The 21247-nt window shown below is 37.0% G+C and overlaps 1 protein-coding gene across 2 annotated transcripts in view; it reads left to right on the top strand.

Annotated features, from left to right (window-relative positions):
• Nucleotides 1–21247, top strand: part of LOC136713838 (MORN repeat-containing protein 1) — a 69956-nt gene that overhangs the window by 14333 nt on the left and 34376 nt on the right. Inside the window, exons 9-11 of one of the 2 annotated variants that reach the window (XM_066691061.1) lie at nucleotides 322–448; nucleotides 1456–1649; nucleotides 9675–9740. In XM_066691061.1, coding sequence (XP_066547158.1) covers nucleotides 322–448; nucleotides 1456–1649; nucleotides 9675–9740 — 387 coding nt within the window. The remainder of the gene's footprint in view (nucleotides 1–321; nucleotides 449–1455; nucleotides 1650–9674; nucleotides 9741–21247) is intronic. The other variant, XM_066691062.1, reaches the window with a different exon arrangement.

The raw sequence follows: 21247 nt of genomic DNA, 5'->3' as shown, positions 1-21247 counted from the left end.
TTGGCTGTTTGTGCTGAAACCTTCTAGTGTTTGTGCATAAGTCACAGAGACATTTTAATTTAAAGAAAGATAAGACACAAGAAGCATAGATACCTGGGTAAGCGAACGAGCGAGGCGTCCGTGTGTTCAGTGAGGGACACATTCAGTTCAGTTTAATGACAATTCGGTGATCCAGACATGTGAGTCGCTTGGTTACTGCAACACTAGAAACCTCTGTGTGATTCCTTATTATTTTATATATTGGTCTGTTTATTTTGAAATGTTTCTTTTATGGGTCGATTTTTTTAATGTATTTTCAAATACCTGTTTTCCAACTCTAAGGTGAGAATGGCCGTGTTTTGCAAATTTGGGCCGGTATCCGTAACGTTGTGACCCCTGATACTCCTACTCCCGCCGCTCTCTTAAAACTGATTGAAGACATGGAGGAGAAACCTGTTCCGACACCATTGTAAGTCATCAGAAAGTAACAATGTCTCCGATAGCCCTAATAAATATTGTTTAACCTTTTCATGTGCTGTGACCTCATATAGAGACATAAAACAACTCTCCTGTAGCCTGTATGAGAGGAAGATTAATGCATGAACCGGTCAAGAAACCAACGGTCAAGGACAAGATCTTTATATTTCTTGTTTGGATAAATCATTTATAAAACTAGAACTATAATTTCTTCTGTCACTTCTTTCTCTTTTGGTTTGAAATGCAGCCTGCTCACACAACAAAGTTAAGTTTATAAGTTAAAGGTCTAGTTTTTCACTTTTTCGGGAATAAAAATGCTTTTGTTTACCATAATGTTTGAACTTGTCATGCTTAACATTGATGACAAATCTGTGGCAAAACAGAAATATAGGTAAATGATCTATATACTGATATCAAATTCCAATTCTTTTACTAAATGGGAACGATTTGAGCCTATGAATTTGAGTGAGCACCATAAGTATTTACACAGTAATCTTTATTTTACAGAAAAATACTTTATGCACTAATAAGTATTTATTTTATGTTCTGCTAATCGAAGCTGGTCTTGAAACACTTTGAAACGTCTCTTTATGGTGGACCTGGCAATATATTCCTGGTGCTTAAATGTAATCAATTAAAAAATAAAGGCTTCTCGGCCTACCATGAAACCGATTTAATTTCCCTTACAAAATAAGTAAGACTATGAGGTGTATCTACCGTGACTGACCCTACAGACTGTGAGTTCTTAAGTCTAATTCTAATGGGAACACCAGCACAGACTGTGTGGAAAGAGCTTTGATAGACTGATTGCGCTTTGTTTAATTTAGATCGTTCACTTTCATGCGCTGCTGATTAAAATAAGTAATTGGTGATGGGGGCTGGGGGGTTTGTGTGTGTGTGTGTGTGTAGGGTGGGGGGTGCATAAGATGGGTGGCTAAGAGCTTATCAGAATTGCACAAGATGCTGAAATGTCAGTTTCCTCTCTCTCCTTATGCACAGTGGGTTTGAGTGTATTAGCTACCCTTTGATGGAGAGAGCCTTTGAAAGCGATGACTCCAGAGGCTCAGCCCTCCTCGCTGTGGCTAAATCCGGATTTGTGCGGGCCGACTCGCCAATCCCTGAGGGGGAATCGGAGTCTGGAAGTGGATCAGACACCATGGGACTCGGAGGGGGTACCCCTAGCTACCTGGATGGTGAGTGCAGATAATCACAGCACAGCTCTGCTATGCCCATCTGTTTAAAGTTTTATTTTTTCTCTTTTATGCTAATTGGGTCCCAAAATATCAGTCCAATAGTCTGAATAAACGGAGGGTGTGTGGAATTAATAAAGCGATCCTCTAGATGAGGTTGGGTAGCTGAAGACTTGGCGCTTCCATTTGTTTGAAAACATTTAACACTACAATTGTTTAATACACAAAGCCACCAAAATAGCAATGTGCAAATTCTGAATCACTCCCCGGTCAAACACTTAGAAAAGGTCATCTATTGACAACAACAAATACAGCTACAATCTGTGTGGAAAAGATCTCGATACTCAACTGGAAAAGAAAAGGACGGGTTAGCATTTCAGAGAAAGTGTCAAGTATTCTATTAATTTAATAAAATTAATTTATATTCTTTAAAACAAATAAAATGAAAATGCATACAATAATGATTGCCAAGTTTATTCCAATTATACAAGTGTGTATTATGAACATTTTAATACTGCACTTATAAAGTTTAATTGTACCATCTGTACAGCTGTAAGTTCTATTAAGAATAAAATTGCCTCTTATGTCATACCAACGATTCATCAGTTTTTTCAGCCAATTTATCACAATATTTCTTGTGTACCCTTGAGTTAGTATCCATTTATTAATATATGCTAGTGCAGGGGCCATGTAGTTAACAGTGTCAATTAACAGTGACTTTTACAAAAGTCTTAAAAATAACAAATAAACCACAAGTCGCTTGATAAGTATTCAATATGATTAATTAAATAACATAATTTTAATATGTGTTTTCCCGGTAATACCATAACTATTAATTGTTTCCTATCTCCATCTGTTATTGAAGCAGGCCCTCTGCCTAACCTAACGAGTTGCATTTAAAGGTCTGGTTAGCATGTGGAGCATGTGTACTAATACTGAGCCCTCCCTCATGCTTAATTTGATGCTGTAAGATATTCATATCAGGGCTTTATTTGATTTAAGGGCTTCTATTATTAAGGACATGAATTAGTTGTTTGCAGTGCTGGTGTTAGTTGGTTAAAAACAAAACATCTGTTGGAGACTGAAGGTGTTACTGAACTTGTTTTTTGGTAACATTCATGCCACACTCCCACAACTTTTTATATTATTATTTGTAATTTTTAATGCCATAAACCGGTTTTAATTTTTTTTTCTATTTACTCTTCTTAGTTGACTTTTCAATGGCCTGAGTTGAGAGAGAATCCAGTCAAAATTATAAAAACAATTCTGGTTTTGGTATTGTCAAAACAAAAAAATGTAGTGTTGCTGCTGCTCTATGGACAGAAACTACAAATCAGCACAGCATTTTAAAAATGTATATATATATTTTAAGATATATTTTCTGCATCTTATTGTGTACTAATTGTGTGGAACTGATTTTGGTCACTGTATCCAAGCAGCAGAATACCGCCAATCAGAGAGAGCAATTCAACTCGAGAGCGATCCATACAGGATGTCTGTATTAAGTTGTCTGCTGTTTAAAAAGTACACATGTCTGCTCCCCAGAAAACCTAACTTCCTTGCTGCATATTGTGAATACGTACAAGCAAGGTTACAAAGCACACTGTGTATAATGATCAGTGTCTGTGTTGAATACCAATCAAGTCCTCAGCGCATGTAAAACAACACAAAAGTGATCTTCACGTGGCCCCTTGAGCACCATTCAAACCTCCTCTTAAGGTTACATAGAGGAATAGTCTCTGCTATGTAAATTTGAAACCATGTACACAGTCTGCTAGTAGGAGTTGTTCAAGTGCTACACAAGTCTCCAGGTGACAGTCAGGCTGTGCTTGCCACAGCTCTGCTCACATCCTTGCTTTTGTAACTACTGGAACACACCAACAATAAAAATACCTATAGTATAGCTTAAGTCCAAACGAACAATATAACTTGCAGGCGTTCCAGGGGTGTAAAGTCTGCTGATTTACCCAGCATATACATTTTATTTCAGCGTACCCTGTATAAACAGTAATGGCACCGGAGTGAGAATGTGAAAAAAATTTCACCCAGTATTAATCAAGTTAAACTTCAGTGATAACATTTTGAAAATACATGTTGAGAATCATCACTGATAAGAGTCTGTGTTTATTCCCATCAAAGCCAAATCAGACTTGTCATGAATATATTTAAGCTTCGAGGAGGACATTTATAAAGAAAATTGAGTAGTGCAGTATTTTACCAATATACCTTCCCCTTTGTGCAATATCATACCTGTAAAAACTAGAATAAAAAAGAAAATACGGTTAAGGACTTACTCTTGAACAAATGGTGAAAAAGAGCAAATCCTGATTGATTAATAATATTAATACAATCAAATAAATGGAAAATGGAATATCTCTAAATGTTTTAATTTCAAATTACCATGAGAATTCATAATCCAATGCATCGGTCTCCGAGATCACTTGTAAATATGAGTGCACAGCAGCACTTTTTTTCTTTTAATCCCTTAGTCAAAAGAAGACCTTCCAGAGTATAAATCTTGAGTTACAAAGGGCTTTTTTGTTGCCTTAAGCCATTTGTAACACACTAAAATCCAATAGGCAATCCATAAATCATGAAAGTGTATGATTAAAAGATGCTGTAGGCAGAATCTGAATTAATAATACATAGGTATTGAAGATCCATCTCATCAAAAGGTTCTCCAAGGGACTCGGAGAAGGTACAAGGAGAGACTTGGGCTCGCAGTCTGGTGGAAAGACAAAGGGTATGGCAGCACTCTGAAACTGTTTAGGAGCCTCTGACTGCTTCTCCCCAGCGATTGCTTCTCACAGAACATCCTCAGAATATTAGTTTTCATTCTTAAAGGAACGCTAGAGATTTGCCGAACTGAGCAGAAGTTTTGAATGCCGTGTGGAAATGGCTTTTATTTGTTGAGCAGCCAAGCTCCGCTAACCATCGCAGTGCACCAAGCAGAATGAGCGTCACTGCCTGTGTAGTAGTTGTTTGTTTAGTCAATGCCTCGGGAAGCATGATTCCTGTGAAGTGATTTTTAAGTACTAAGATAGAGGAATACTGTAGAGTGAGTATTCTTAAGAATAAGCATGAGATTTGTCTTTGGGGGGTGGTTGGGTGGTATATTTATTTATTTAAATATTACTGTATATGCTGGAAAAATAGTTTCCTATATGCACTGACAGCCAGTCAACTTTTTTGTTCATATATATATATATATATATATATATATAAATACATCTGGGAAGTGGTTTAATTTGGTCTCAACTCGGCTTCAATGAAAAACTGATTGATATGTTGATAAGTACACCAATATAATCACAGGATGGGAGTGTATTAAATGAATTGCTATTTACACGCTAATTGGTTGAAATGACCTTAAGTGTTTCATAAATCATTTAACACAATTTGAATGCAGTTCAAATCCTGTCTTAATATAACTTTTCTGCTTCATACTGATGCACTTAGCTTTTGTTATATCTATTATACTTGTGCAATAGTGATTTAGTAGTTACAGAGTTTAAACAGATACATTAAAGCTATTTCCACTTTTTCCTTATTCTTCCACCGGATAACAAAGATAATGCACAAGATTTGCATACATTGATAATACATAAACTATTGGAAAGCCATTAACATCAGTGTAGTAACTTCCCTTGGATTGGACAAATTAGATGGTCCAGATTGTGTAAAGAGATATTTCTAGACTTGGCTGGTACCTTTATCAAATTCTGATGTACTTACTTAGACATAAAGAATAATATATGACATTTGAATTTTCGTTGTTGTAAGTTTAATGTAACTACATCTTTACAAGATGGGCAATACACTTTTGCATGCATACAGTAGGTGTATCTATCAGGTTGAGATTACACATGTATATGAAAGCACACATATTCATAGTGCATGTCCTTGTAGATGTTGAACAAGAGAGACAGACGGATAGATCTAATTGTAATCAGTGTCATCAATCTCATCTAAATACCAATTACCTGCTGTCAGATTAAAGTCACTTTATCCTTAAGTCTCCCAACCAAGCTAGCTTGCAGTGCCTGGCCTTGTCAGTAACTGTTATCTTGTTTGAAACAATTACCTCAACAGGATGCAGTCTGATAAATATTTCATATTGGTCTCCATTAAAGAAACAATAAGCACTTCACCTAGAAAGATGAAAGCAGCAGTATTCCTGTTGTCTGCCAAGTTAACGATCGCATACTTAGGGGAGATCCATCATATTCTGTGCAGGTTGGCTGTCACACCTCCTGAAATTATTATACCAAAACTAAGCTGGTTCCTTTCTGACATTTTTATAATAAAACCTAGAATGGCAGATTTTGTTTCTTCTTTTTGTGCCAGTTCTGCCTTTCCCACACACTTTTTGTGACACTTCTATTCAGTTTAAATCACTTTCAGATTTTTTATATCTAATGCTCAATGGGTTTCTTTAAGAATGAGCCCTCCATTGCTTATTCCTTTAGGTGAGGTCCCCTTTACAGCAATTATACATTTTGTGACATTAGGTCGATGATGATACACTACAAAATCCTACAAAAAGGCTGAACGGAAGAAGAAAACACATTATGATGGTTATTAATCGCAAAACACAACTATATGTCAGAATCTGTGCTGGATTTGAGGTTTTGTTTATCCCCTATCTAATCTACAGCCAGTTATCCCTTAGAGGAATTTGAAAGATTTGAAAGAATCACTTGGGTGGATTCAAAGCATTTACTGCAGATAGTTAAAGTTGCTGCTTGTACCATTAAATTAAGAGGCTTAAGTATTTTCACTCCTATTTTATTGAATCACTGACAATAATGACAAATAGAAAATGGTAGAATGGTGTTTGTGTGTCTCTGATGTTGTTTCAAGAGAGGTCTACAGGTGAGGGGTTTCGAGTTACGGGTAGCATTTGTTGCTTGATAAGATTATGCTTGGAGAGGGAGGGTGAGTTTGAATTTGGGTTTTAGTTAGGACTAAATGAAGTTTATGAGTCTAGGTTTCTTTTGAGTTATTGTTAGGTAGAACGGAGGGTTAAAGTTTGGGTTTAAGTGTGGCTTTGAACTTGACTAGGCTCTCATTTTTTCCTTGGTTGGTGTTTGGGGTTAGACTTAAGGTAATGTTTAAGAATATTGTATTACAGTTATAGTTCAGATTGATGTGAGGTTAGGGTTGGTTTATGGACAAAGTTAATGCTGAGAAACTCACAGAAGTTACCAACACACCCAGATATGTATCCATTGTCTCAAGTCCATCTGTTTTTCTCTGTTCACATACCAGAAGAAGATGGTCAACGTGGGCCAAAAATCCTTTACAAATCTCAGTTACAACTCAGTTGCTAAAAATTCCTTATCTGGATCCCCAGGAATGAATTTTTCCTGAACAAAATGACAACGGAAGAATGGCTGGCTTGTGTTGAGGAAATAGTTATCCTGAGAAATCAATTTGAGAGTGTGGTAATCTGCCAAAGTCTTGAAGCAGAGCAGAACGTCTATTTTTTAGGGCCCCTGCAGCTGTAAGACACTGGCTAAGGTACGGACTGTAGTAGTGATTGTCACCTATTCTTATCGTACTGCTTTTCCTTATCGTACCCGGCATCGCAGCTGTCCGTTCTGCAGCAATGTAAAACTTTTAATTTTTTTGGAGTTTGGGTGGGAGGATCTTGACCCCTAAATTTGGCAAGCATTCCCAGCTGTTGTAGGATTTGGAGGAGGAGATTTTCACATGCATTGGAGGATTTTACAGCTTACAATTTTACATCCCACATTTCCAGGAAAAGTCCCAATAGGGCATTTGAGAGACCCCTGTCTTTTATTTTTCAGTGCCTGCATACTATCTAATATTTATAAAAATACAATGAAGCATGTGAATTGCTTGTAGGCAGCCTTGCTACTCCACTAGCAAATACAAATATTATGCTTTTTTATTTATTTAAAGGCTCATCAAACCCGAGAGCACTGTGTAGGAAAGCCTTAAACTTGCAATACATTTTCAGTGGCTAAAAGGTTATATCTAAACGGGGGCATCCTTTGATCCACTACTGTTTAAATGGTGCATCTTGGTGGAGTGTGCAGTGTGAGTCACACTGCTATCTTTTTACTTTTTACCTGTGGAAAAAGATCATTTAAACTGGGTAATGGTCAAGGAACAAGATTGAAGAGGTGTGAACCATTTGATCCATTCAGTCATTTAAGTACAACAAAACCCCCAAGCTACCTGTTTGTATAAATGTATCGGTAAAACTCTGTTAACTCTTAATAATAACAATTTGGCTAAGCTTGTTTGGAATTATTATTATTTGTATTATTATATAATATATACTTGATGTGACTTGGCATGACTTATGTAAGTAGAAGTATTTTTCACTGTTATCTGTATGCTTTATTTCACGTTTCAAAGTGTGATATGCAAAAATACTGATTTAAAACATTTCTTCACATTACATCCATATGCACAAAACATGTATTTCTTTTTTTGGGGTGTGGGGGGTGTTTGCAATAGCTTTAATGCCTTCCACAGTGGGCATTATTATTTTATAATTTACCTTGGCTTTCGTTAAGTGAGCTCACCATTAGCTCAAGACACTTAACTATTACTGCGGTCAATTATCAGTCATGCCCATTGTGTCCAACATGAATGCTTCAATATGAGAAAATGGCTCCAAACCTCTGTGAATTCCTGCTCTGGAGATGTCTTGCCATTATTGTTTATTAGTGTAGCCTAGGAACGTAAACACAGAGTATTTGATGTATGTTTTCATTAGGGATGAATAATACTGAATACAACTTGGGTAGACTTGCATTGTTTGAGAATGACTAAGTAATTGTACAGAAGTCCTGAAATGTAATAGCTGCAAGTGCTTTGAAAGCTAATCTATTTTTGAGTTTCTATGTGTTAGTTTATTTGAATCGGGCACAGACATTAGATCTGTACTTGATGTTGAGGTTCATTACTGTGATTGAATCTAGGCTGGGTTTAGAGAATCACTGGAATGTTTCAGATTAATTTTAATAGTCAATGTCTATTAAAACATTAAATTTCATATTTTAATTGAATGTGGAATGTTCTTTGGTCTACTTACCCACATGAACAACATTCCAGGTGTTTTTAAAACTTTTCAAATTTGAATTACTAGCAGTAGATTTCTTTACAAAATGTAATGGCATTTAATAATGCATGATCATATGACTAGCATAAAATATTGTAAATCAAAAACACATTTTTCTTATTTCTTATTTCAATTCAGATAATCTGAGGTGTATCCTATTGTACTGGAAGCCAGACAGCAGTGTATGTGTTTCAGAATAACATCAGAATATAGCCAGTACGTTTGTAAAAGAATCTGGGATTATAATGCAAAACACATTTTCAGTTGTGTGTGTTAAATTCAAAAGTATAGTCTGAAAGGGAATTTTGAAAGATTTTTCCACTGATAATCTGAAATGATTTTTGTCGAAATGAATTTGGAACCTGACACTTAACAAAGCCAAGCAGTGTGTTTGTTTTTACCACACAGATTCTATGACATCATATTCAGAAATGCTATAATTTGGTTATCTATAACACTGTCAGGAAATCTCCCAGAATATATGAGGTTTCTCTCTGATCTTCGTCTGCTTTTTATCTTCCTGCTTGTAGAATATCCTATCTTGAAATTCACTTTCCACTGATATTGGCTTTAAATGTGTAAAGGGGAGAGAGGGAGATGGAGGGAGAGAGAGAGAGAGAGGGTATATACCAATAAATGTGTTCACAAACACTTGTTTAACTACATGTTAATATAAGGCACCCAGCTGAGATTTGTTTTTAAAGACTATAGCGTGTTTCAGTTTCCAAGCACTGTAACCTTGCCAGTTAGTTGTTTAATTAAAGTTGAAGTGAAGAGCAGTTGGCCTTGATGCTATTTTGCATTTCTAAAAAGGAAATTACATTTTTTTTATCGATCCGTTTCAGAGATGCATTTCAATCACACTTCTATGGCATTCAAAAGCAATTCTCATGTCATTATTTGACCCACTTTCCCTTTTTTCCTTGCAGGGAAAACAGATAGTTCTGATCAGATTGGCTGCAGTGGAACCACAGTTGTTATGGAATCATTTTCAGGTAATTTTACTCCAGGATTATATTAATTGGTTAATTTATTTTTTATTTTTCTATCCATAAATACATTATCCATGTATCAGAGAAGACATTCATTCAGCTAGCGTCTGAAGTTCATGGTATTCAAATGTCTAGAAATCAAGCTTCACAGAAAAGGGAACAAGTGCGGTTGTGCGTCTTATTTAAGCACTGTGGGGCTTTTGTTGTACTTCGAGTAAGTACATAGTTTACACACCAGACTACATCATCAAATAGCCTTCTATGTAACCAGTGCCTTTGTGTGGCATCACTTTACCGTGTCAGCTGCACACAATCCTTGGAATGGTAATGTATTGGTAATGCTTCAGGCAGCTCACATGAAAAATCAGCGCAAATTATTACTCGGAAGGTAGAGTCTAGGAAGCTGTGACGGCATTATTCGCACTTAGAAGTTCCACAAGATGCACTGCATTAGTGATCACATGGTTGTAATGTAAATACAAAGCACCGTCTCTCCTCTTGTGTATTTGCAAAGCCAGCGGAGCCAGTGAAACTGAAGTGGCAGTTATGTAAGGGAGCTCCACCGCCATGCCTTGCTGATGTTCGTTTACAGTGCCTTTCGAAAGTATTCACCCCCCTTGGCATTTTTCCTATTTTGTTGCCTTACAACCTAGAATTAAAATAGATTTTTTGGGGGTTTGTATCATTTGATTTACACAACATGCCTACCACTTTGAAGAATTATTATTTATTGTGAAACAAACAAGAAATAAGACAAAAAAACTGAAAACTAGAGCGTGCATAACTATTCACCCCCCCAAAGTCAATACTTTGTAGAGCCACCTTTTGCAGCGATTAATGCAAGTATCTTGGGGTATGTCTCTATAAGCTTGGCACATCTAGCCACTGGGATTTCTGCCCATTCTTCAAGGCAAAACTGCTCCAGCTCCTTCAAGTTGGATGGGTTCCGCTGGTGTACAGCAATCTTTAAGTCATACCACAGATTCGCAATTGGATTGAGGTCTGGGCTTTGACTAGGCCATTCCAAGACATTTAAATGTTTCCCCTTAAACCACTCGAGTGTTGCTTTAGCAGTATGCTTAGGGTCATTGTCCTGCTGGAAGGTGAACCTCCGTCCCAGTCTCAAATCTCTGGAAGACTGAAACAGGTTTCCCTCAAGAATTTCCCTGTATTTAGCGCCATCCATCATTCCTTCAATTCTGACCAGTTTCCCAGTCCTTGCCGATGAAAAACATCCCCACAGCACGATGCTGCCACCACCATGCTTGGTGGGGATGGTGTTCTCAGGGAGGCGTTGGGTTTGCGCCAGACACAGCATTTTCCTTGATGGACAAAAAGCTCAGTTTTATTCTCATCTGAACAGAGTACCTTCTTTCATATGTTTGGGGACTCTTTGGCAAACAGCAAACGTGTTTCCTTATTTTTTTTCTTTAAGCAATGGCTTTTTTTCTGGCCACTCTTCCATAAAGCCCAACTCTGTGGAGTGTACGGCTTAAAGTGGTCCTATGGACAGATACTCCAATCTCCGCTGTGGAGCTTTGCAGCTCCTTCAGGGTTATCTTTGGTCTCTTTGTTGCCTCTCTGATTAATGCCCTCCTTGCCTGGTCTGTGAGTTTTGGTGGGCAGCCCTCTCTTCACAGGTTTGTTGTGGTGCCATATTCTTTAAATTTTTCAATAATGGATTCAATGGTGCTCCGTGGGATGTTCAAAGTTTCAGATATTTTTTATAACCCAACCCTGATCTGTACTTCTCCACAACTTTGTCCCTGACCTGTTTGGAGAGCTCCTTGGTCTTCATGGTGCTACTTGCTTGGTGGTGCCCCTTGCTCAGTGGTGTTGCAGACTCTGTGGCCTTTCAGAACAGCAGCAAACATTTTGTCAGGGTTCGCATCGCAAAAAGCGAGTCAATTCACCTCCATTTGTGATGCATTTTTTTTGGAGATTCGCTGATTAAAATGTTTTTCAAACCAAAAACAAGCATCTAAAATTCGTTGTATTTCGTGCTTTCGCGCTCACGTCCTCTATGGCAGTCTTTGGGGTCCGCCCTTTGCAAATAGTCCCGGGGGCGGGACGAGCGTTCTACGTCTTATTACTCTAATCCTGTTTCCCATAGGTGCTCAATGCTGCCACTCCCGAAAACCTCAGGTCTTTAGCTTTCGAATGAGCCTAGTTGAGCCTAATAAGCAGTGCTGAGCTGCCGGCCCTTTAAGAAACGGGTCTGTGAGGAGAGAGGGCCGTATTCCATGCCTTGTTACCTTCCAATGACACCAAACGCGCCCATATCCGAGCTGCCGGACTGCGCTGCGCTGTGTGTTTATGTGAGCTCACAAAGCGGGGCGCTTACAGAATAGACGCGATTCACAGACAGAGCAGAAAGATGCAATACAGCAAGAAAAGCAAATACAAAGTAGAAAAATGCAATGTGACACAAAAAATAAAACACTTGACTCTTCAAAAACAAATCATAGATGCCGAGTCTGTTTACAAAACTATGAAAGCCACAGACAGTGTATTCTGTATTAGAATAGAAAACCATGGCAGCTTTGTGGCTGGAATGCATACTACAACAACAGTGCAGAATAGCCTGTGTCTATGTAAGGCCTAAAGCGACAATATTCAAAAGCCAGATGTTTGGAATTCTGTTTCCCCGTTTAGTATTTTTTACTTGTACATAATTATTCCGGCTGTTGGTAGTCTAATATAAATGGCTATAATTTCTGTTCTGGAGGTCAGATTTGAGTAGTTCTTTTTACAGAAGTTCATAAGACTTTGAAGTTTCAATGTTCAGTGAAAAGCCTGCCTGGAGCAATAAAAAGGTGTTATACTGACCATAAATTATTTTTGTTCTCATAAGCGTTTGTTTTTCTTCACTTTTTTGATTTCTGTGTTAACGTTGGTGGGACAAACACAATTATTTGTTATTTTCTGAATCTCCATTTTGTGTTGAGTGTTTCCATATAAGAAACTTGCCTCTAGCCCTAGAGAGGCTTACAGAGTTATAAGTAAAAATATGCTGAATGCTGAATGTTATGCATCTATAGAGTTTCAAACTTGTATTAGCACACCAGTTCCTCTCCTATGCAATGGTGAATGAAAGCATTGCTTAATAAACAATGTAGTCAGGGTCTGTGAGCAGAGATGGATAGTACTGTGCAGGATTCTGGAAAGGCTTGACTACACTAGTACTGCAGGAGAAGCATGGAACGCTTAGTGGTATAACTTGGGTACAGGGATGAGCATGAGAGGCTACTATCTACAGTCACACACCTGCAACATGCAAGCATTAAATAACAATTAACGCAAATATCTGTAAAATGCATTTCACAGTCTAAAATGCATGCAAAGTAATGTAGATAAGAATGCACATATCATATGTCATGAAAACAAAACATAAAAAAATAAACACCACTTTTGATCATTGGTAGACCAATTTAAATTGCTAATCAAGCAACTCGTGTTGCTAAGCAAAAATATTTTTGATTAGCATGAACTGCTATGCAAATTTGAGACTACAAAATGTACTCTGGAACAGGTGTATATATACTGAGATCATGTGACAGATCATGTGACACTTAGATTGCACACAGGTGGACTTTATTTAACTAATTATGTGACTTCTGAAGGTAATTGGTTGCATCAGTTATTTAGGGGCTTCATAGCAAAGGGGGTGAATACATATGCACACACAAGTTTTTTTTTTTCATTTCACTTCACCAATTTGGACTATTTTGTGTATGTTCATTACGTGAAATCCAAATCAAAATCTATTTAAATTACAGGCTGTAATGCAACAAAATAGGACAAATGCCAAGGGGGTGAATACTTTTGCAAGGCACTGTACATGGCACAACCTTGTGTAGAGCTTCTGGCATCTCCATAACCAAGGAGCAGCCCTGTCAGAGGCACTCACACGTGTGCATCTTCTGTGATGTTTCTTGAAAATGAAATAAGGTCTTCAAATAGGTTGCCAGCAAAGATCCCCTGTTTCTGGGCCTTTGGGAAAATAATAAAATTTAAAATCTGCCCTCAGAAAGATGCGATACAGCATCTAGTTTACTTTGCTTTCAAAAAATATAGGATTCTTATTAGTAACGTTTCTTATAATATGTTGCAATGTACCTTGTGTGAATATAGGATTTCGTTTTCCTTTTTCCCAGCCCACTGTTAAAGGCTGTGAAGATGGCTTTTTGCACGAGACGAGCGCACAGAGATGTAGGTTAATGTATTATGGTTTGATGCTGGCCCGCACACCACACTCAAAGGCCAGCTGGAGCTGTTATCTCCTTCTTCCGTTGGGGGAACAAATTTGTGCATTTGTCCGTGTGCGTCTCGCGTCTCGGTCTGAAGGCGAGGCGGCTCTGAAGTTCAAAGAAAGCCTTCAGTCGAGTGGAAAGCAACTGGTGATAATCCATTGCTCCTCATGCCACTCGACTGGGTTGAAACGGGAAGGTCAGACTGATCGTGTCGGATCACAAAGCAGCCTTGTTAATTTAACTGCCTGGCTCATTGCTTTCCAGTTAAGTTAGGTGAGAAAATTGACCCTTGCTAATTTTCCCTTGCCTATGCCCATATTCTTTTAACAGGGTCCCTGCAGTCCTGCCATCACAGCCCTACCCTTAGAGAGTACTTCATTATGTCTCCTAACAAAAAGCAGGGACATCATTAATGACCCAGAGCACCTTGTGTACTTAATTATCCTCGACCGGCACACAAACGGCTAACTTTCCCCATTTATTTTTTATTATTAGTTTATTTTTTTCCCCACTCACTTACTCTGCACAGGCGGATAAACCAATTTCGTAAACTGCTTTTGTGAAAATTAAAAAGGTGGTAAAATACTGAACAGTAAACCTGGCTGAAGAAGAGACCATAGTCTTTTTTTTAAATTTAGATTTCTTTGCTTTAGAAATCTCATCATTGACCTACCTATAAAGATGGAATATTTATATTTATATGGATTATGTGTTGTGAATAACTTCTGTGAAACAATGGGCTTTCCTTACCAGTAGTGTAATAAGAAGCATGTTTCTTCGGTATTTGAAATGGACTAAGACACAGATGTATTGAATTTTGGCATTCGATTAGTTAGTATTAGTTAACACCTAATGACACCATCATTCTAAAACATGAAATATACATATTTAATAGATTATTCTCAGTGTTTCCACAGTAATATTGAATTATCTATCTAACTATCCACCTCTGTTATATATCCATTTTTGTTCATTGTGATGTCAATCGCTTCCTACTGTCTGCACACAATTCAGAGTACACTGTACAGCGATGACATTCGGCTTCCAAGTGCTAGTAAGAGAGCTTTATTTACAGTAAGTGCCAATGCCTGACTTTAAAACATGGAATTTACAGTTTCTCCATTTCATTTTATAATACATCTGCTCAAATATATGAAGAAAATCCAATTATGTTTTATTGATCATCAAAAATATCTGCAGGCTTTGGCCTTGGATTTATGAGTCAGGGGCTCCGACCCGGCCCAGCCTGAATAAATCAAGGTCATTTTCCTCTTCTCTCCAGAGGCAGCGCTCACACTCGGCTTCTTGTGTTTGGAATTGGCTGCTATAGTCTGGTCGCCTTATCTATTGATCTCATCTATGGCACTTTGAAGAATTCTTACAGATAAGCACATTAGCGTGTCTAGGCTGAGTGATTGTTTGAAATGAAGGGTTCATTTCAATTTAGGGGTGCATTTGTATCCAATATACTATTCCAAAGCCCAAATGAGTTCATGCAGAAATTTGAAATGTAGCAGCCACAGAATCGGGTGTTCAGTGTGGTCTCGTATGTCCGGAGTATGACCAGTTTAAATTCACGTTAAATCAATCACAGAACCAAGCGTATGTTCTTCCAGACATCTAGGTATGAGCTAGTATTTCCTGCAGGATGCTTTTCATTTCATAGCGGATGCAAAAGTAGTAGAAAATGTAGCCGAGACTGACGAGTTCCTCTAATGTTCTAGAAGAAACCTCTTTTGACAAATGCTCTCCATAATAAAGAAAAAAAAACACGTTAAAACACACAGGTTGAACTGCATAATTTGACTTGCACAGTTCTCCAAATCCGACCTGAACCTGATGTGTTTCAAGGCTGTGAACTTTTGATTAACGTTAGTGAAGATACTTCAATTATGAGCTTCTGCAGCTTTTGCTTAAGAGTGATTTCTTGGAGAGGACCGGAAGACAGGGGCGCAGTGTTAATTGAGATGTACAGCATCTCTGGGAGCTTAAGACAGATTGTCATTAAGTCGGTTTAATGAGCCATCACTGGAATATTATCACTTTCACACTGCTGCTGCTTTTACCCTACAGACTAGGGGACATCACTTGGGGTAGAGGGAGCCTGAGAATTGTGTTTACAGTATGTGTGTGCATCAAAGTAAATAATAAAAACAATGGATTTAAATTCCAAGTATTTATTTCAAACTAATTTAAACTAATTATTTTATAAAATAAATGAATCACCGCAAAGCAACATTCCAGTACGACATTTCTGATAAACACTATTTTTTCCCCAGTTCAAATGCACTGAAGCACCTCTGGGTAACTTTTCCAATCTTAAATAAGACTTAAATAGGCTTGTACCGGCCAGCTTTATATTTGAGTTTCCTTATGTGTGCTCTGGCTTCTTCCGATTTATTATTATTATTATTATTTTATTTTTTCTTCTTCTTGGCAGGCGCCCTTATCCAGGGCGACTTACAACATGAGTGCAAAACAAAGTGCAAAAATACAGTTCAGTAAAGGCATCATATGTATATTTGATTAATGTACATATACATATGATGCCTTTACTGAACTGTATTTTTGTACTTTGTTTTGCACTCATGTTGTAAGTCGCCCTGGATTTCAAAGAATAAATGCATTTCACAAAGTTCTGTGTCTATTTTAAAGAAAGGCAAGCAGTTCTTGTAACTAAGATGTTGAATTTGGGAACAAAGATGTTATTTTGAGATATTTTAAATTAAACCAGTGCTGTAGATATTAAAGTGAAAAGGCAGAGACGTTTCAGATCTAATCTTGTCGCACCTTTATATGAAAATGTATTATCTGTAAGGATAAATAATGGATGGTATGCAGAGTGGCATTTGTTCCTATTAAAAGGCATGGAGACTTACGCTGAATTGGCTTTTTGAGATTAAATTCATAATGCAACTTCATCACATTCAAAAAAGCAACCAAATCCTAGGCCCTTAATCCTAAAAAACAAACAAGTGTATTTCTGTATTAATTTTTTCTTACTCTTGTGATCTATTTCTAGAAAAGCAAAACTATAAATTGTGCCCCAAGCTGATTTCCAAAGCATTTAATATTCTCTATGTACATATTACATTTCAGGTTTTGCAATAAATAGATTCAAATGTGATTGGGTATATAAAAACAACAGAACCTAGACAATGGACATATCAAACTCACAAATCCATTATTCTTGGAATATGGCTAAGGGATATTTGTACTTTTGTAGGCAAAATGTACGCCAATAAAAGTTGTCTACAATTGCTCTTTAATATATTCTAGGAATTTCAGTTTTATCTTAAGCTTTAATGATAAACTAGTTAAAAAAGGAAATGAAAATGATTTTGATATCTCAATTATTGGTGTCTGTGGATTACTAACGCTGCTGTTAGGTTTGGCAGCCTCATCTTTTTTATTTTTATTATTTTTGCGTGTTCAGGGTGTGAATTCTTCTGAAACCTTGGCAGAATATGGTTCAAACCAGAGAACTGATATTTTTGCTTTCTGTGCTGTTCTCTTATCATGATTTTGCCATGACTCATTGTATGAGTGAGTGACCCCCCATCCTTTTTTGTTACGTTTAGTGCAGCTGTGTTTTCTTTTCTCATACTGGCATGGTTAGATTGATATGAAAGAAAGGCAAAGGAAAGAAAACAAGGAAATGCATCACAGCAAGCTACCTTTCACTCACAGACCTATACCTGTCTTCTTTTAGCATTTGGTCTCTTTGACTTAGTTTTGTAGGAAAAATAAACCAACAATCCAGTCAGTGGGCTTTCATTTCTGCTGCCTTTTTGAGAAATGTCACAAAAGCATGAACCCCCTTCCAGTGTTATATTAGCTACAATGTCGTGCTGAATGTATATAAATATTACTGTTACTCATTTACATAAGATCCTATATCTCAAATATCTCTGCATCCAACTATTTTCTCAAAAATAGAAATGGTAATGTCGAATGCATACATAAATATGAACAAATCTTAATTAAATGTTATTTTTTTGTGTCATAGCTAACTAAACTATAACTATAACTAAAGTTATACTCTCCCAATGGTTTAACTACTCTAACTTTTGATTGTTAGAAATAGACTTGTTTATTTTATCATCACTCCTGTCCTAAAACAAGATCTTCTAATTATAAGATGGTAATTGAGCAGGCAAACAGGCAGGCTTGGACATATACAGTACATTTTATACCTTTGGCACTAATTGGATTTCTCAGTGGCAGAGAACCCAAAGGGAAAGAAAAAGACTTCTGGGCAAACAAGGGAGCGATAACCTCGGCTTACCTTCTTTTATTACTAAGGACAAAATTAAAAACCAGTAGGGGACATTTAATATTAAAATTAATGGTGCATGTTTTTTTGCTGCTGCTGAAAGCAATTTGCTGTGTCCCCCTTTTTTTAAATGCACTTTACAGTCTGTATTCTGTGAAACCTTCCCGACACTATGCAGCTATTTTAACAGTAATGTGATTTAATACCAGTATGTCCTTGTGGCAAATGAGGTGGGAAGTGCAAAGGCAGTTCAAGATCTCCTGACGCTGTAGGATTTATTTGCAGGTTTTTTTTTTTTTTTTTGGGTCACAGTGCTTACGGACAAATAGAAAAGCGAGTTACCTATATAAACCCCTTTGCAGAACCTCGGCAGTGACACTGGCTGCCAGGTGGAATCATGGGAAATTCCTGATGTTTTGTATTCATTTTTCAACATTCCTTGCTTCAGGGCCATCTCACCCTTAAAAAAATGTTTTACACTTGCCTGAGCGCAATTTTTTTTTTTTTTCTCTAATTTTCTATTAAGGTCCACCCTACCCCCCTCTCCTTCCCCTCCACAGTAATGCCTAGAGATTTGGAGATGTAAAACAGCAGTTAATTGAATTAAGTCATTTGGAAATTCAACCTCAGCACTGAAACGGTAGTGGAGCACGATGTTAGGATGGCTTTCCTTCACCAGCATTATGTTTAGTTTAAAAATTCTGTAAACAAAAATAAAGTGTCTCTCATTTTGCCTCCAGCCCAACGCTAGACTCTCTTCAAACAGTTTCTTCTCTGTCTGTTGAGCTCTAATGTTTTCTGTCAGGAAAAACCTCATTTCTTTTTTCAACACATGGAACTTCTGTATTTAATTTATAGTGGTATGGAAAGTGAATGCTTTTCAGTTTGAAGCCCATTTTGGTCTTGTTACTGAAGGGCTTTGGTCATTGATTCAGTAGGGGAGAATATTTTTTGGGTTTTTTTGTTTCCATTCTTCATGTTTTTGGTTGTCTTTGTTGGAAACTAACCTCTTCAATGTTTGCTACATTAAAGGGAAGAAACCACAGTAAGTAAACAGATAATTGGGAGAAAAAAACCTCTGGTAGATTGTGTTTGACGTTTTGAGTAATTTAGCTTAAATCATGCGAAATTAATAAAACTTTTGGGTTTGAGCAGGCCCCCAAGTATAACAAAATAATTGCAATATGTTTCCAGTATGCTGGCAGATGCCAATTTCTGTTGTCATAATGTCCACATACAAGTTAAGGAGATGTCTCCTACAATTGCATCTTCACTTTATTTAGTATCTGTAACCCTATCCTCAGTTGAGGAAATGGAGTGGCAGTTGGGCTTATGAGAAAGCATGGTGAATTCTTGCACTTGTGTACAAGGCTGTGCTCCTTTCATCTCCTGATCAGTATATTAACCTTTCACATGAATAACAATATTGATACAGCAGTGCTCAGCAGCTTTAGCAATCCTTTGTTCAACCTTTGGTTTACGGTTTCTTTAATTCATTCTTCAGCGTTTGGATCCCTGTTATTTGGCAATCAGGATTAAATGACAGCGAAGCATCTTATTACATATTTCAGTGAGCTTTAATAAGCTCGAGACAGGGGTTGCTCACAGTTAAGTAAACATTGTCTTGCTCCGAGTTGCTTCAGTCTTTCATCTTTGCGCCTCTCTTCTCCTCGTTATGAATCACTCTGTGTGGAGGTGATCAAAGACGGTGTTTATAACAACAGAAGTCCTTCAAAAGCAATGTACAGATTTCTAGCACTGAATGGTAGTGGTTAGAGATGTTCGAGACGAGTGGGTGATAAGAATGGAAACTCTACTCAAACTGAGCTAAGTTATGTTTGAGTTTGCCTAATATCTATTCTGCATTATATTAAAGTTTGACATGAGCAGCTTTATCTATGAATTCAACAGGATATTGTATTTCGTACACCACAAGACTGGCCCAAAAAAATGTTGTCTTGCATCCAGACTTTCTGTAGTTAATTTACCCAAATGTAGGTAGAAATGTGTAGAACTAAGAGGAAAAAATGTAAGATTGGATATTGAAAGGATCATTACATGTGTAAGTACCTCTCACAGTACATGTGTTATATGTCACCATCAATATGTTTACTTTCTTACTTGATATAAAACAGCAAACACTTAATGCATTTTGGAATCTCAAAATGTTAAAAATTAAAAGAAAAAATAAATATAATACAACTTGCAATTTCTCTGAACAACAAATCAAAAATCAAAGCAAAACGTATGTGCATCTATCTATATATATATATTGTACATATATGGTCTACATATATATGTATGGATATATGAAACCTAAAGCATCCAATTATTACAAAAATAATAAAAAAAATGTCTGCTTCACATGGGGTATAATCTCATATAGAGATCTGCTTGTCAGTGAGAATAACAAGCGAAAGGAAACTGGAGACAACTCCAGGCTATAAAAACAAAAAGCACCTTTTTTTATTTTTGCCCCCAAAGCTGTCAAATGCAATGACGAAGCCATGTGAATTTTTTTTTGTTCACGTGTGTATTAATTCATTTTGAAGATAGCAGACATGTAAAATATTGTTTTCCTTTTATGTGAGAGTCGCATATATTTGTAGTTAGTTATATTTTTTAATTTAATATCAAATCAGGAGCAGCATGTGGAGGTTGCTGCACAATCGGCGCCTTTGTTCATTTGTTCGCTATCTTCATGTTGTGGTGGTCATAAGAGAAAAGACATGGTTCCATGTAAATTTGATTGCAGAAATACCACTCTTTCCAAAGAAAAGACTCACACAATAGAGTTGTCTTCAGGGGCTGCATGCGGAACACAGAAAATGGGGGAAATCATCTTTTCAGTATAAGATTGGGTGTTTTTTCCCAGAAATAAATTACTATAATACAGGTTCCAATTTCATCCAGTGGCACATCTTTTGCAGTCAGTATAATATTGAATTACGTATAATATTGAATTACATTGATCTTTTTGT

Source organism: Amia ocellicauda, chromosome 18, assembly GCF_036373705.1.
Source record: "Amia ocellicauda isolate fAmiCal2 chromosome 18, fAmiCal2.hap1, whole genome shotgun sequence".
Taxonomy (NCBI): domain Eukaryota; kingdom Metazoa; phylum Chordata; class Actinopteri; order Amiiformes; family Amiidae; genus Amia; species Amia ocellicauda.
The sequence above is the reverse complement of the archived record's forward strand: the minus strand, read 5'-3'. Positions and strand labels throughout refer to the sequence as shown.